Genomic DNA, 15,872 nt, shown 5'->3' on the forward strand with positions numbered 1-15,872 from the left:
AGGGTCAGAATTCTAGCTGATAGACAGGTGTTCAAATACTTATTTGCAGCTGTATCATACAAATAAATAGTTAAAAAATCATATATTGTGATTTCTGGATTTTTTTTTTTAGATTATGTCTCTCACAGTGGACATGCACCTACGATGACAATTTCAGACCCCTCCATGATTTCCAAGTGGGAGAACTTGCAAAATAGCAGGGTGTTCAAATACTTATTTTCCTCACTGTATATCTGGATCATTTAGATCGGTCGTGGGCCCTGTGTCTCATCTGGTTGCCCGTTGATAAGCCTGATAAACTTGCTGCTGTCTTTGTTTTAATGTTAATCAAACAACAAAGGAAAAAAATCACTCACTGCTCTTGACTAAATAACTTTTGTAACTTTAAATATGGACTAATCTATATTTAATTTATACAGTGAAGTATGCAGTGCTATTTTTCATTTAATTTTTCATTTTCTCTACCTGAAAAACATGAAAAGCAGTCTTTATTTTATTTGTATGTTTGTTCCATTGTATTTGTGCTATTGCTCGTAATTTGATTATTTGTTCTTATTTTATTACTGACAAGTTAACTTGTCTTTAACAATACTTGAAATTAAATGAGTTAGGCTAGGAGTTTTTGCTGTCACAACTTTTTTTTATTAAAGGTTGTATCAGCGATTTCAGGCCCAAACATAAATGTTCACATTCATCTAATCTTTCCTAACGATCCACTAGCTGCCCGCCCCATAAGCATGCCGTCAAAAAAACGTGTCTCTGTCGGCAGCCTAGGCTCTGAAATCTGCACACAAAAACAGTTGGTTTCACCACTACTCAAAACCAAAATAAATAGTGTTCCAACCAATCACCGACAGGGGTGGGTGTTGTGAGGTTTTGCGCTCGTGCATGGCTGCCTATGAGGGCTGCACGTGAAATCACTGATACAACCTTTAAGGTTATGGGTCAAAAACAAAGAAGACAATTAGTGATGCACCGAAATGAAAATTCTGGGCCGAAACCGAAACCGAAAATTTAGGATGCACTTGGCCGAAAACCGAAACTGAAGCCGAAAATGGCTTCTTTTAAAAACTTATATATATTGCTTGAACTTAATGGATCTGAAATGAAAAATCACAATATAATAATCAAACTTTTATTAACAGTTACATAACAAAACATAAAATATTTTTAACAATAAATATAAATAATAATACCAAATAATATTATTCTTCAAGTTTTATGTTCCATCAAATAAAATAGTTTTTTAAAAGTTGTGCAAAAAAAATCCACAATTTTGGAGATTTTTGCAGAACAAATGGTATATTGCAACTTTGGTGTCCTCTCGTATAGGGCTGTCACTTTTGTGAAAAAAAAAAATCCTGTTCGATTTTTGAGACAGGCTAAGTGTTCATTGAATCGTTAGTAAATTGCCTATATTTGGCGTTGATCCGTTTTCAATGCCAAATATAGGCAAATCCACGGACAACTAAACAGGCATTAGGACGAACGTAAAGAGGGCGCTTGAGACGCGCACAAGTTAGGAATGTGGACTGCCATAACATCAATGAAAAACATTACTGAAGGCTACATATTATGCACTATATTATGCAGAAATAGGCTGTGTGTGTGTGTGTGTGTGTGTGTGTGTGTGTGTGTGTGTGTGTGTGTGTGTGTGTGTGTGTGTGTGTGTGTGTGTGTGTGTGTGTGTGTGTGTGTGTGTGTGTGTGTGTGTGAGAGAGAGAACCTGCAGTTGCTGTGTGACGCGCGTTCGCTGCGAGCATATAGTGACGAGCTGGACGCGCTCCGAGAGAAGGCCGTTAAAATCGATTTCCTATTTTCGTTTTCGAAACTTGTGTTGGTCTGTCCGATCGATTGTGCAATAAGTGACAGCCCTCTGACATGCTTAATCTTTGATAGGCAGACGCGTGATAACAGCTCGACCGTGAGTGAAACCTAAGCGCTTGCGCACGGATGGGAGGGGCGGGTGACATTCATTTTCGGTTTACGTTTTCGGCTGTTTTTTTTATTTCGGCCCGAAACCGATAATGCCATTTCGGCCGAAAATTTTCGGCCGCCGAAATTTCGGTGCACCCCTAAAGACAATAACTAATCCTTTTTTTGTGGTGGGATGAAAATTTTGGCAGGGTGAGCAAAATCTTAGCGTTGAGCCCTGTATGCTGTGAATCTGTATAAATCCATGATTTTAGCAGGTTATAGCTGGAATTTGGGTTACATTTTGTAAAATGTAAATGTGGCGTAAATCAGATCTCAAGACGAGCAAGTTTGTATTCATTTCAATTATATTCATTCAGTAACCCAGATGTCAATGTAATTTCTTTTAAAGTTGCTGGTCTGTTATGCAGCAGAAATGCTGTCAGAATGAAAGCACCATGCGAGTCATCAGTTCTTGCGTAGCAGATACAGTTTGTGTTTTGTACTGAAGCTCTTTCATACCTTCTATATCAGGTATGGATTCTAACTGGTGGGTGCTGAAACCTGATTTCCGGCTTCCAACCGAAGAGGAGATCAGAGCAATGGTTTCCCCAGAGCAGTGTTGTTCGTACTACAGCATGCTGGTGGCGGAGCAGAGACTAAAGGTTAACACATGAACGCTTCCTATCCTGATGTGCACAATTTTCTTAGAGAGCCACACCAGCTAATGTACACTTCTGTCTACCAGGATGCTGGTTATGGTGAAAAGTCATTTTTTGCACCTGAGGAAGAGAATGAGGAGGAATTCCAGATGAAGATTGATGATGAGGTCAGAGGTTTAATGAGTACATTTGAATATTGTTTTTATGCTGGATGGTGTTTGTCTTTTTCATGGTTTGATTATATTAATGTGGTGATATGGTTAGGTACGTACTGCGCCATGGAACACGACTCGAGCGTTCATCGCAGCCATGAAGGGGAAGTGTCTCCTGGAGGTCACAGGGGTCGCTGACCCCACCGGCTGTGGAGAAGGTTTTTCATATGTTAAAGTCCCTAACAAACCGACACAGCAGAAGGTACATGCTTTCCGACCATTTAGCACAGCTCCTGGCAATTAAGAATGTTTCATATGCATGAGAATGTCCACACACCCTCATTATCAAACACTGTTTCCTGTTTTTGCTCAGGATGATCGAGAGCCCCAGCCAGTGAAAAAGACTGTGACAGGGACTGATGCGGATCTGAGACGCTTGTCGCTCAAAAATGCTAAACAGTTGCTCCGCAAGTTTGGAGTTCCTGAGGAAGAGGTGACACTGAACTAATCAACTAATCAAAGATACAGTCTCTGAATAACCCCAGATTAAGCTAATCACTAAATAGTTATCAGAGAATGCTGTGTATTTTTTTTCTCAATGTTATTTAATCTCCCTAATGATAATGTTTATTGGTGGTCATTTTGTATTCTCTTGCCTTTAAATTCCCTAATATGTGTATGTATGTGTGTATTTAGATAAAGAAACTTTCCCGTTGGGAGGTGATCGATGTTGTGAGGACCATGTCTACTGAACAGGCTCGTTCAGGGGAGGGGCCTATGAGTAAATTTGCTCGTGGGTCTCGATTCTCTGTCGCGGAACATCAGGAACGTTACAAAGAGGAATGCCAGAGGATCTTTGACCTGCAGAACAAGTGAGAACCTGAAAGTGGCAGGGCTCTTCTGCATTTCATTCTGCAATATCTCACACTAAAAATGTTTTCCAGTACAGGGATGCAAACATGTCACCTTTTGGCAAAATTCGCCGTTTTGAATCCAAAATTAGGTCATTTGTATGATTTGTGTAGATCCGCTGAGTTTTTAAAATGTTTGGCATATTTGTGTGTGTGGCACAAAGGGAAGAGTTTCGCTTTTGTAGACAATCACAGGCATCTCTGTTGAAAGCAATGGCCAATCAGAGGTGTTTACTGTAGGTAAGTCAGAATCCACTCTGAATGAGTTTTTGTTTAACGCAACTGCGTTCTACAAACTCGCAAATCCTCTCATTATAGCATCAAAGCTTAGACACGATGTACAGTGCTATGCATAAGTTTAGGCACCCATACTAAAGTTGACTAAAAAGAGAAATAAAAAATCATCTTTTGGAAACTGAACTTAATGCCTTAATTTAAAAAATTAGGAAAAATCCAACCTTTAAGGACACCAATTTTCTTTGTGAATGAATAATGCATCGTAAATAAATAAATGTTCTTTCTTAAAATACAGGGTGCATAAGTTTGGACACCCCTATGTTAAATTCCCATAGAGGCAGGCAGATTTTTATTTTTAAAGGCCAGTTACTTCATGGATCCAGGATACTATGCATCCTGATAAAGTTCCCTTGGCCTTTGGAATTAAAATAGCCCCACATCATCACATAGCCTTCACCATACCTAGAGATTGGCATGGTTTTATTTCAGTTAGCCTAATAGCTGGTTTGATTTGCATTGAGAAATGATCTTATGGAAAGTACCCCATGCCAATCTCTAGGTATGGTGAAGGCTATGTGATGATGTGCGGCTATTTTAATTCCAAAGGCCAAGGGAACTTTATCAGGATGCATAGTATCCTAAAAAAATTTTTTTTTTAAATGCTTAAAAATAAAAATCTGCCTGCCTCTATGGGAATTTAACATAGGGGTGTCCAAACTTATGCACCCTGTATTTTAAGGAAGAACATTTATTTATTTACGATGCATTATTCATTCACAAAGAAAATTGGTGTCCTTAAAGGTTGGATTTTTCCTAATTTTTTAAATTAAGGCATTAAGTTCAATTTCCAAAAGATGATTTTTTATTCCTCTTTTTAGTCAACTTTAGCATGGGTGTCTAAACTTATGCATAGCACTGTAAATAAGAGATTCATTGTGCAGTGTGCAGTTAGATTCATTGATTATAACGTGAGTTTTCGCTCGAGTGAGTGAACTCAGTCAGTCGTGCTATAGAGCTCTTTGCTCGCTTTCAGTATATAATCCATTAAAAATTTGAAGAAATGTTTTGTTTGTCATGGTTCCAAGAGGACCAACGTCCATGTATAGTGCAAAGTTTTTGAGGAGTGACAAACCCATTTAATTATGCGAGTGAAACGCTAAATTGTTCTGCTAAATCCTGAAATTGCTATGATTGCTAATAATTAACCGAAGATGGGACAAAACATCTGACAGGCTGATGTCAAATTAAGCACTTAAAGGTTAAAGGGAGTGTGTTACAATCAAAATTGGTTTTGGGGAGGGTGGGTTGCATCTTTGTCAACTTTTTAACCCTTATGAGTTTGCATCTCTGGCCGTAGCACTGTTAATGCTCACCCTAACAAGGTTGTGACAGAATAGAAATATGTGTTTTTGTTTTTTAGAGTACTGGAGTCCACAGAGGTGTTATCGACAGACACAGACAGCAGCTCAGCAGAGGACAGTGATTTTGAGGAGATGGGAAAGAACATAGAAAACATGTTGCAGAATAAGAAGACCAGCTCTCAGCTGAGCAGAGAGAGAGAAGAACAGGAGAGAAAAGAACTGCAACGGATGCTGATGGGAGAGGACAATGATAGAGAGAGGGGTCGCAAGGAACGACGCAAAGGCTGTACGTGTATGAAATTGAGATTTTCTATGCTAGGGCTGGGTATTGACAAACATTTCACAATTTGATTTGATTCACAAGCTTACTGCTGAATTCAATTCCAATTTTGATTCAATATTGATTTATTGGGGTATGTATCAGGTACAGTACATAAGGGGAACAAAAAATCTGGAACAACAGTTGGTGCATTAATATTAAAGGTTAAATTAACTGATTTGTATGGGATACTTACATTTAAATTACACATAAGGACGTTATTATAATAATAGCTTTTTAATAACATGATTATGTTTCTACTCGTTTTTTCATCATAAAAACATGACAGATTTATTCAGACATACAATACATATTGAAGAACAGATTACGTAAAAAACAAGAAGAAATTTCCAATATAGTGCATATATTTGTCAAAATGCTCCTCTCTAGTGTTAATTTTTCTCGCTACCTATTAAGTTTATGGACTTTTCTGAGGTAAATATAACATGCATGACATTTTGTTAACAGGCTGTTTTATTTATGTCTTTGCGAGTTTGAAATGCTGATTGAGCGATTACATGAGACATGATAAGGATTTCATTAAGTACTGGAAAGTGCTGGACAATAAGTCTTTCAATATACCTTCTGATGTTCATTCATGTTTATTTCATGCTGTAACTAGTAGTAAAGTGGAAGAGATGATCAGTTCACCATGCTCTGCGCTGCCCCTTCGCTTACACTGAGGCGCTACAGCAATATGTCACAGCACGTTAAAGAGCACCAAAACGTAATTTCATAAATTGCTAGAATTTGAAAGCTAAGACTTTTTTTTTTTTTTCAGATCAAAAGTTACAAAGCACAAAGCTTATTGTGTTTTTTTTATTTTCTTTTTGGATGGGAGGCATGCTACAAAGTTGTTCATTCATCAACTGAAAACACCATATAAGTTTAATTTTTGGCATTTAAGAATCGATATCATTTCATCAAAACGAGTATTGATTTAAAATCAATATTTTTAACCCAGCCCTCGTCTATATCCAGATCTTTGTCTTTCTCTGTATCTAATAACAGCATCTGTTTGTGCATTTTAGCGAGCGCCCTCTCCACCAGCTCTCACAAAGATGATGACGCTTCCTCCGTCACTAGCCTGAACTCTTCAGCAACAGGGAGAAGGCTGAAAATTTATCGCACATTCCGTGACGAGGATGGCAAAGAGTATGTGCGCTGTGAGACTGTACGCAAACCAGCTGTTATCGACGCCTATTTGCGCATACGCACCACAAAGGATGATGACTTCATGTAAGTGTCTGTTTGTGTACTTAGTAGTCAGTACTAGTACACTGCAAAAACTTAATATAGTATTGAACACACTTTTATATAAAACGTTGAAAATAATTATTAACAAATGTAAAATTCTTTATTATTATCATTAATAAAAATGCCTGTGTGTGTGTTCTTCATGTGTCTGCAGTCGCAAGTTTGCATTGTTCGATGAACAGCACAGGGAGGAGATGAGAAAGGAACGGCGACGAATTCAGGAGCAGCTGCGGCGCCTTAAACGAAACCAGGAGAAAGACAAATTTAAAGGTCCACCTGAGAAAAAGGCCAAAAAGGCCAAAGAACGACCAGACCTGAAGGTACAAAATTTGAAATTTACTCCTACTCGCCACTGATGTGCGCTTATCAATCCTCTTGAAAGTGTTTTGCTGTGAATGAAATGAGCACATGCTATTTGTTTGCACAGACTGAAGTTTTTGGTTTTGTCCACAGCTGAAATGTGGTGCTTGTGGGGCAATTGGACACATGAGAACCAATAAGTTTTGCCCGTTGTACTACCAAACCAATGCCCCACCTTCTAATCCAGTGGCCATGACAGAGGAGCAGGAAGAGGAGCTTGAGAAGACTGTCATCCACAATGACAATGAAGAACTTATTAAAGTAGAAGGAACCAAGATTGTTCTTGGAAAGCAGCTCATTGAGAGGTAATGCAGACATGGTAGTTGCATAACATGTATGTGAACTTTTTAAATCAACGACAAACCTTTTCAAGAGGTTAAAATTGATAAAGTATAAGAAAAAAGTGTAAATCATTTAATGGCTTGCCATTTAAATTCCATATTAAGTTTCTATTAACCACCTTTTACCTTCACTTTTAAAATGGGCCTGTGGTCAGAGTAGTTATTGTTAACTAAAACCATTGAAAATGATTTTTGTTAATTGAAATAAAGCTGAAATAAAATATAAATTAGATGACAAGCACAAACTTAGCGGAAATTAGAAACTAAACATTAACTAAAACATTAATGAATTTTGAAATGTTCACGTGACATGCATTTTAAAATGTTCTGTCTATTCTAGTAATTAATATGCTGTATGTATAATCACATTAAAAATATTTACCAAATACTGTTCAAAATAGTTTTAGATGATGTATTTCTGGCAAGCCAACTTCCCAAACGTATTGTCAGCTACTTGCATCATTTGTATGCTCAGCTGTGTTAGTGTTTGTATTGTTATGATACTTGATTAATATGTTTATAGTGCTGATGAAGTGCGGAGGAAATCTCTGGTTCTGAAGTTCCCTAAGCAGCAGCTTCCTCCTAAGAAGAAGAGACGCGTGGGGACAACAGTACACTGTGACTACCTCAATGTAAGAGTATGTTTTAAGTTTAAGTTTCTTTGTGCAGTAGTTGTTTACAGATTCTTGTAGACCCTGAATGAGTAATCATCACATGGAAGCATCTCTGTGCCATCATCATTCGTTATACTATCTCTCTGTCTTTCTCTCAGCGTCCTCATAAGTCCATCCATCGCAGAAGGACAGACCCCATGGTCACACTCTCTTCAGTCCTGGAGAGCATCATTAATGACATAAGGGACCTTCCTAATGTAAGACGCATTCATCTATGTTACAGTGCTATGCATAAGTTTAGACACCCATACTAAAGTTGACTAAAAAGAGGAATAAAAAATAATCTTTTGGAAACTGAACTTAATGCCTTAATTTAAAAAAATAGGAAAAATCCAACCTTTAAGGACACCAATTTTCTTTGTGAATGAATAATGTATCGTAAATAAATAAATGTTCTTCCTTAAAATACAGGTGCATAAGTTTGGACACCCCTATGTTAAATTCCCATAGAGGCAGGCAGATTTTTATTTTTAAAGGCCAGTTACTTCATGGATCCAGGATACTATGCATCCTGATAAAGTTCCCTTGGCCTTTGGAAATAAAATAGCCCCACATCATCACATAGCCTTCACCATACCTAGAGATTGGCATGGTTTTATTTCAGTTAGCCTAATAGCTAGTTTGATTTGCATTGAGAGATGATCTTATGGAAAGTACCCCATGCCAATCTCTAGGTATGGTGAAGGCTATGTGATGATGTGGGGCTATTTTAATTCCAAAGGCCAAGGGAACTTTATCAGGATGCATAGTATCCTAAAAAATAAATAAAATAAAAATACTTAAAAATAAAAATCTGCCTGCCGCTATGGGAATTTAACATAGGGGTGTCCAAACTTATGCACCCTGTATTTTAAGGAAGAACATTTATTTATTTACGATACATTATTCATTCACAAAGAAAATTGGTGTCCTTAAAGGTTGGATTTTTCCTATTTTTTTTAATTAAGGCATTAAGTTCAATTTCCAAAAAATTATTTTTTATTCCTCTTTTTAGTCAACTTTAGCATGGGTGTCTAAACTTATGCATAGCACTGTATATACTAGACATAAACACATTCTCTGACACACAGATTGAATATGTTGTTTGTCTCTCAGACGTACCCCTTTCACACTCCTGTGAATGGCAAAGTAGTTAAGGATTATTACAAGATCATCACACGACCGATGGACCTGCAGACGTTACGTGAAAATGTTCGCAAGCGCATGTACCCTTCACGAGAAGAGTTCAGAGAGAGTGTCGAACTCATCTTCAAAAATAGCGCTACGTACAATGGTACTTTCACACGCACATACAGGAACTTAAGGTATTTACTCAGACTAGACATACACTTAATCTATTTTTGTGTATAATATATATATATTTTTCAGGTGCAAAGCATCCTTTAACCCTTGTTGGTCAAGCGATGCTGAGTCTGTGTGATGAGAAACTGAAAGAGGTAGATAAAAATATTTCACTAGGGCTCAAAAACACTTGCAGAGAGATTGAGGAGTAATTATTGTGGCTCTCTTTGCAGAAAGAGGAGCGTTTGGTTCGTTTGGAAAAAGCCATTAATCCTCTTCTGGACGATGATGATCAGGTCGCTTTCTCCTTCATCCTCGACAACATTGTCACACAGAAGATGATGGCTGTTCCTGATGTGAGCGACCACTTACTGTTCTACCCTAATATGGTTTATATTTATACTTGTATTTTAGGACTTACCATGTATTTTAATAAGTCTTATGTAATATCTGTCCAGTGCAAGTCAAGTTCCTCTTAAAGGCAATATTAACCTATTTGGATTTTTTTTTCTTTATGGGATTTTCCTACATTGAATTACAAGTGCACAGATAATAAACCCACAAGTTAAAATTAAGCAATTTTATTACCCCAATAACCAAAACCAATAAACAAAACTGAAGCATTAAAATAAATGTAAAGCTTAAATGTCTATAGTGTCAGCCAGTGCATTATGGGACTCCATACCTTATCAAAGAGCCAATGAGTTAAAATCAAAAAAAAATTTAGCTTAGAGTAAACCCCTCTTTAATACACATATCAAAGTTAGGGCTATTTTGATTTTTACATTAAATTATGAAAGTATTACTTTAACACTGAAACAGTCGTATTTGATGGTTCCATATAGCATGTTCAGTTAGCAAAAATTAAGTGAATGGCTCTTTCTTAATTAGTTAATGTCTCTTTTTCTCTCTGTAGTCCTGGCCCTTCCATCATCCTGTTAACAAGAAATTTGTTCCTGATTATTTTAAAGTCATCATCAACCCCATGGATCTGGAAAGTCTCCGTAAGGTCAGGAAGATCTGTGTGTGTGGACACAAGAAACTTCAGTAGGAATGTGGTTTATTTCAGAATCTCTGAACTGTGTGTGTGTCTGTGTGTAGAACATCTCCAAACACAAGTATCAGAACCGGGAGGTGTTTCTTTCTGATGTTGGTCTCATTCACAACAACAGTGTTAAGTACAATGGTGAGAACCAAATTAATATTTTTAGTCATGAAAATGCTGTTTCATCTTGAATAAAATCATGATTTCACATATGTATGCATTCTTTTATTTACATTTTTTGCTTCTCAGGTCCTGATAGTCCTTATACCAAAACAGCTCTGGAAATTGTGAATGTCTGCAAGCAGACTTTAGCAGAGGTACTTCTGTGTGAGAATGAAGGAGTTCTTTGCTGTTTCGTATGCTCTGTTTGACTTTGTGTTTGAGATGTTTAATGTGTATCTGTTAGTATGACGAACACCTGACTCAACTGGAGAAGGACATCTCTACTGCTAAAGAAGCTGCTCTGGACGCTGCAGACCTTGAGAGCTTAGACCCATTGACTCCTGGACCGTACACACCGCAGGTACATGCACGCATCACACTGAGGGCATGATCTCGGGTGTCTCAAGTGCTCTGTGTGCAAGTGTATTTGATAGCAGGTGAAATGAAGCATGTCATCATAAGAGACTCTGCCAGAAACAGAACAGAAGGCTTGTATTCTCTGTCTCTCTCTCTCTCTCTCTCTCTCTCTCTCTCTCTCTCTCTCTCTCGTTCATAGTCCGAACATTCTGTACTGCACAGCTGTTTGATTCACATTTCCTCACTGTTCTTGTCTTTTCCTCCTCCCTTACAACTTGTTTGTCTTTCTGTGTCTGGGGCTTTTTCTTTGTATAATTCTTTCTTTTTTATATTTACATTTTTCTTTCTTTCTTTCTTTCTTTCTTTCTTTCTTTCTTTCTTTCTTTCTTTCTTTCTTTCTTTCTTTCTTTCTTTCTTTCTTTCTTTCTTTCTTTCTACCTTTCTTTCTTTCTTTCTACCTTTCTTTCTTTCTTTCTTTCTTTCTACCTTTCTTTCTTTCTTTCTACCTTTCTTTCTTTCTACCTTTCTACCTTTCTTTCAGCCTGATGTGTGTGAGAACAGTGTGTCTGTGAGTTTGCAGGGAGATTCTAGTCTGTTAGCCGAGGCTACGCTAATCCCTCCCACCCCTGAGAAAAGAGGGGGGCAGGTATTCCTCTCTCCCTCTCTGCATCCATTCCTCTGTCCATCCATCTCTTCATCCATTTTATTGGCTAGTTTGCTTTACCCTTTGGATACGTCCTTCCACCCCCTCATCCATCCATTTTGTGGTCACCCACCCCTTTACTGTGATGGTTTCTGTTTGCTGCTTGATTTGCTTTCTTATCTATCTTCAACTAAGTATGTTTAGGATGGATTTTAGAACTAGTCGTTAGTGAGCTAAAACCCAATTATTATTATTTTTTTTATTATTTTTATTATTTCTTTTATATAAATGAGACCAGCCAAAAACAATGAATGTAGCTGAAATCCTGCTTACAGTGGTAAATCTGTTGCATTTTCTCCAGAGTATCAGCCATTAACTGCTTTAGTTTTAAAAGCGCTCTAAGGTTTTAATGTACAAAAAATGTAAAGCCTTAAAAAAAAAAAACTTGATTCCATCGATCTATCTCTCCATCTGTCCATCCTCTGCTGCATGCATTTTCTGATTGGTCCTCTCCTTCTGTGTGCCTCTACACTGTCCTTAAGTACATTGTTGTGTGTACGTTCCTTAGGGTCGTCACGGCAGAGGCAGAATGGGCGAGGAGGAGTCTGATGTGGACATAGAAGGATTTGAGGAAGATGATGATGGCAAACCTAAAACACCTGCTCCGGTAATAAACCTGCGCACAAAACCCTTCAAACCAGGGTTCTTCCACAGGGGATTCACAGTCCCTTTTTTACCCCTTACTGTTTGATTTAAGTAAATAAAAAATATGCACGTTATAGGTAACAGTTTTCAATAAGGTCTCGTTTGTTAACATTAGTTAATGCATGAACTTAACTGTGAGTAATATATTTTTACAGCAGTCATTAGCATTTATTATTTGTTAATGTTAGTTAATAAAAAAAATTTGATTAACATTTCATTAAGATTAATAAGTGCTGTAGATGTATTGTACATTTTTAGTTCATGTTAACTAATGTAATTAACTAATGTTAACAAATTAAACCTAATTGTAAAGTGTTGCTTAACTTAAATCAAAACAAATGCAATGGTTTAACTGAATTTTTCAGTGTCAGAGACTTGAATGTTGTTTGTACTTTCAGGCTGAAGAGGGAGATCTGGATGATGAGGACGAGGAGGATGATGAAGATGATCTCCTCATGCGGCCACAGAGGCGTATGCATGGAGATGAAGAGGAATACGAGGATGATGAAGGCTCCAGGCGGCTAGCACAGGCCAGTGTACTTTACCAGGATCTGTTGATGTCAGACGCAGAAGACGATGCCAGTGAGGAGGAAGGCGATAATCCGTTCTCCTGTAAGTGAATACGTGTGTGTGTGTGTGTGTGTGTTTATGCGTGTGTGGTGTGTCTGTTTTGTGTGTGTGTGTGTGTGTGTGTATGTGAATTTTGCTGTGTATGTAACATTGATTCTCTCTGCTCTAAATTTGAAGCTATCCAACTGTCAGAGAGTGGCAGTGACAGTGATGTTGAACTGGGGCATCAGGAGAGCACCCGGATTGGAATAGAGCAGGACGAGAGTATGATGTCTTATGAAGGGGAGGGGCATGATGGGGTAACGCACATGGAGGACAGCAACGTCAGGTCAGAATACATGAACACAAACATATTCTTGTTTAAGTAAAGCTGATGTTTTTCCATGTATAATCATGATTTTGTATCATACATATGCTACTGTTCTTCAGTAGCTGCAGGATGCTAGAATCCTTATTGTTTGGTAGCACAGAAACCAAGTTATTACTAATAATGTTTGTCTTGTACTTCAGTGGGTGTTGTGATTGATTGATTGATTTATTATATATAATTTTTGAATCTTATATTGTCTCGTAGGAAGTTTGAAATGTGCTTTCTAATTCCTAGTCCTGTCATTCTTACACACATTCACCAAAGGCTAATTTATGTTTGTCACAGGGTTTCCGCGGGGCATTAAAAGTCATTAAATGGATTTTGCGAAAATTAAGGCTTTAAATGGCATTAAAAAGCATTACATTTTAATCCTACAGGCGTTAAAAATTTAGATATAGTTTTGAAGAAAATGTTATACTATCAATTTATTTGAATATAGCCTTCATAATTAATATGTTTTATTTGCTGTCGCAAAATATGTACGTTAGTGTGATAAACACACGGAACCGGTTTGGTAATTGCTTGCCTTGATGCGGAAGTGATGCAGACATTTTGTACAGTGGTGGACAGGAATAAAACTAGACCAGAAAAATGGTAAAGTGCAAATTCCATTAGAAGTGGATATTTAACGCAATTAACGCAGCATCCATTAATTTTTGTCATCCTTTGGCAAGCTTTACATTATGATCCCGCTCTTATTCATGCAAATACTTTGAACCTGAACTTGGCTTGAACAAACAGTAACACACACACAATTATGCCAAAATGTCCGTTTTGTCGAGTATCCTCATAACATAAGAGCAGTCTTAAGTTAAATAAAGTCTTAAATGAACGTGAAGAGTTGTGTGAGAATGAGATGCGTGTGAGATCCGCGTCTCTGTCAGTAGCGGCTGGTTTTAAAGGGACAGCAGCCAATAAAGCTTTCTGTCAGTAAAGTTAATCAGCTCTTGACTAAAGAACTTTTGTAGCTTTAATAAGGATTAGTCTATATTTAATCTATAAGTTATGCCATGCAGAATGTTTTTGATCATTTTATTCTGTATTGTTCTGTATATGTTAGACAGGTACAGTAGGAAGGGTACAGGTAAATGTGACATTTATTATGGGTTTATGTGAGGATTGTTTGAAGTTCACTTAAATTTTAAAGTTGTTATATTTTTGCCTAATAATTGTTAAAAAAAATTATAGCTTTCAATTATACTGTAATGTTGAATGGCTATAACTAATGGTTAAAATGGGGGGGGGGTCATTTTTATCCAGACATCAATAGCTGTAATAGTACCAGTGAGACTGACCTTCATTCATACAAAGATGCCATTAAACCAGTATTTGAAACATACTGTCTTTGTTGTTTCTACATTAATTTGGAGATTAATTGTGAAATTATTACAGTAATATAAAATATATAAACTAGATATTAACCTACAAAAATGTAAGTGTTTTTAATTGTGATTAATGACAGAAACAAATTGTGATCAATTGAGTTAATTTTTTTTAATCGATTGACAGCACAAATATATATGCGGATCAAATATAACGATACACATCAGTTTTCTTTCTCAACCGTTTATGTTCACTTAACACCGTGTCCTAACTACACGCGCCGCGACGCGATAAAAGGTATCTTTTCCATGTTAATCAGAGTTTTTGTCCTAACCAGCCGCGACACGCGATTTTTCTGCTAGAACAACAAACACAAAGTGTGGCAATGATAATCTCAGGTACTGTTTATGTGCTTTATTTAATGTTAAAGGAATGCAATGTGGCTTTGAATATCATTTAGTGCTCCAGCTTTGTAGCTGTAAAAGCAACAATGGATAATTCACCTCAGATCTTGAAATTAAAGGTACAATATGTAAGAATTTTGCATTAAAATATCCCATAATCTCAAGGCCAGTGTTATATATTTTGTTAAGTTGATTACTTACAATATCCCAAATGTTTCCAACTATTTTTAAATCGTGAGAAAATTGTGATTTTAACCAAGGAAACGGGGCGTTAGAGCAGGGGGGAGCTGGGAGTCGCCAGTCAATTGCGTCACATCCGCGTTACCCTCGGTTTCCACTCGTACTGCGTGGAGTCCTTGACAAATGTGGAAGTTGTAGTTGTAGCGTCTATCAAGCAACAAACGTTAGCTTGTTTCTTGCAGTCGTTATGGAACACAATTATTCTTTACCGATTGCAGCTGGTTCTGTCGACAAAGCATGCTTAATTTTATATTTTCCAAATGTAGTGTTCGGTAATAGTTATGTTTATGTAAGGGAAGTATTATTGCTTTAGATTTGTGTTTAGTTTATTGACATTGTTTATCACGTCTGTGTTTATGACCATGTAAATAAATATAGCATGTGTTATACATAAAGATTAATCAGTATTTTGGCAAATGATGTGGGTATGTTCGAATGTACTTTTACAACAATTGTTTAGAACACGTAAAACTGCGCAGCGTTATCACAACAATGAATTTGACATATACAGTAACATCTATGATAACCAATTTAGTATTAAACCTTACTTTTCTTGCGGTTAATTCATTTTAATGAAATAAAAG

At 37.1% G+C, this 15,872-nt stretch overlaps 1 protein-coding gene across 7 annotated transcripts in view; it reads left to right on the plus strand.

The window, feature by feature from the left end:
• taf1 (TAF1 RNA polymerase II, TATA box binding protein (TBP)-associated factor) overlaps positions 1-15,872 on the plus strand; it is a 29,896-nt gene that overhangs the window by 10,576 nt on the left and 3,448 nt on the right. For 2 of the 7 annotated variants that reach the window (XM_084415007.1, XM_084415008.1), the window contains exons 19-40: positions 2,449-2,579; positions 2,663-2,743; positions 2,841-2,990; positions 3,102-3,221; positions 3,425-3,600; positions 5,297-5,523; positions 6,588-6,795; positions 6,968-7,133; positions 7,267-7,478; positions 8,038-8,152; positions 8,287-8,385; positions 9,284-9,461; positions 9,557-9,624; positions 9,703-9,825; positions 10,386-10,478; positions 10,571-10,655; positions 10,764-10,831; positions 10,921-11,037; positions 11,575-11,679; positions 12,245-12,343; positions 12,780-12,993; positions 13,129-13,279. In XM_084415007.1, coding sequence (XP_084271133.1) covers positions 2,449-2,579; positions 2,663-2,743; positions 2,841-2,990; positions 3,102-3,221; positions 3,425-3,600; positions 5,297-5,523; positions 6,588-6,795; positions 6,968-7,133; positions 7,267-7,478; positions 8,038-8,152; positions 8,287-8,385; positions 9,284-9,461; positions 9,557-9,624; positions 9,703-9,825; positions 10,386-10,478; positions 10,571-10,655; positions 10,764-10,831; positions 10,921-11,037; positions 11,575-11,679; positions 12,245-12,343; positions 12,780-12,993; positions 13,129-13,279 — 2,986 coding nt within the window. The remainder of the gene's footprint in view (positions 1-2,448; positions 2,580-2,662; positions 2,744-2,840; positions 2,991-3,101; positions 3,222-3,424; positions 3,601-5,296; positions 5,524-6,587; positions 6,796-6,967; positions 7,134-7,266; positions 7,479-8,037; positions 8,153-8,286; positions 8,386-9,283; positions 9,462-9,556; positions 9,625-9,702; positions 9,826-10,385; positions 10,479-10,570; positions 10,656-10,763; positions 10,832-10,920; positions 11,038-11,574; positions 11,680-12,244; positions 12,344-12,779; positions 12,994-13,128; positions 13,280-15,872) is intronic. The other 5 variants (XM_084415009.1, XM_084415010.1, XM_084415012.1 and 2 more) reach the window with 3 other exon arrangements.

Source organism: Rutilus rutilus (genome assembly GCF_951802725.1).
Source record: "Rutilus rutilus genome assembly, chromosome: 7".
In the NCBI taxonomy this organism is placed as follows: Eukaryota; Metazoa; Chordata; class Actinopteri; order Cypriniformes; family Leuciscidae; genus Rutilus; species Rutilus rutilus.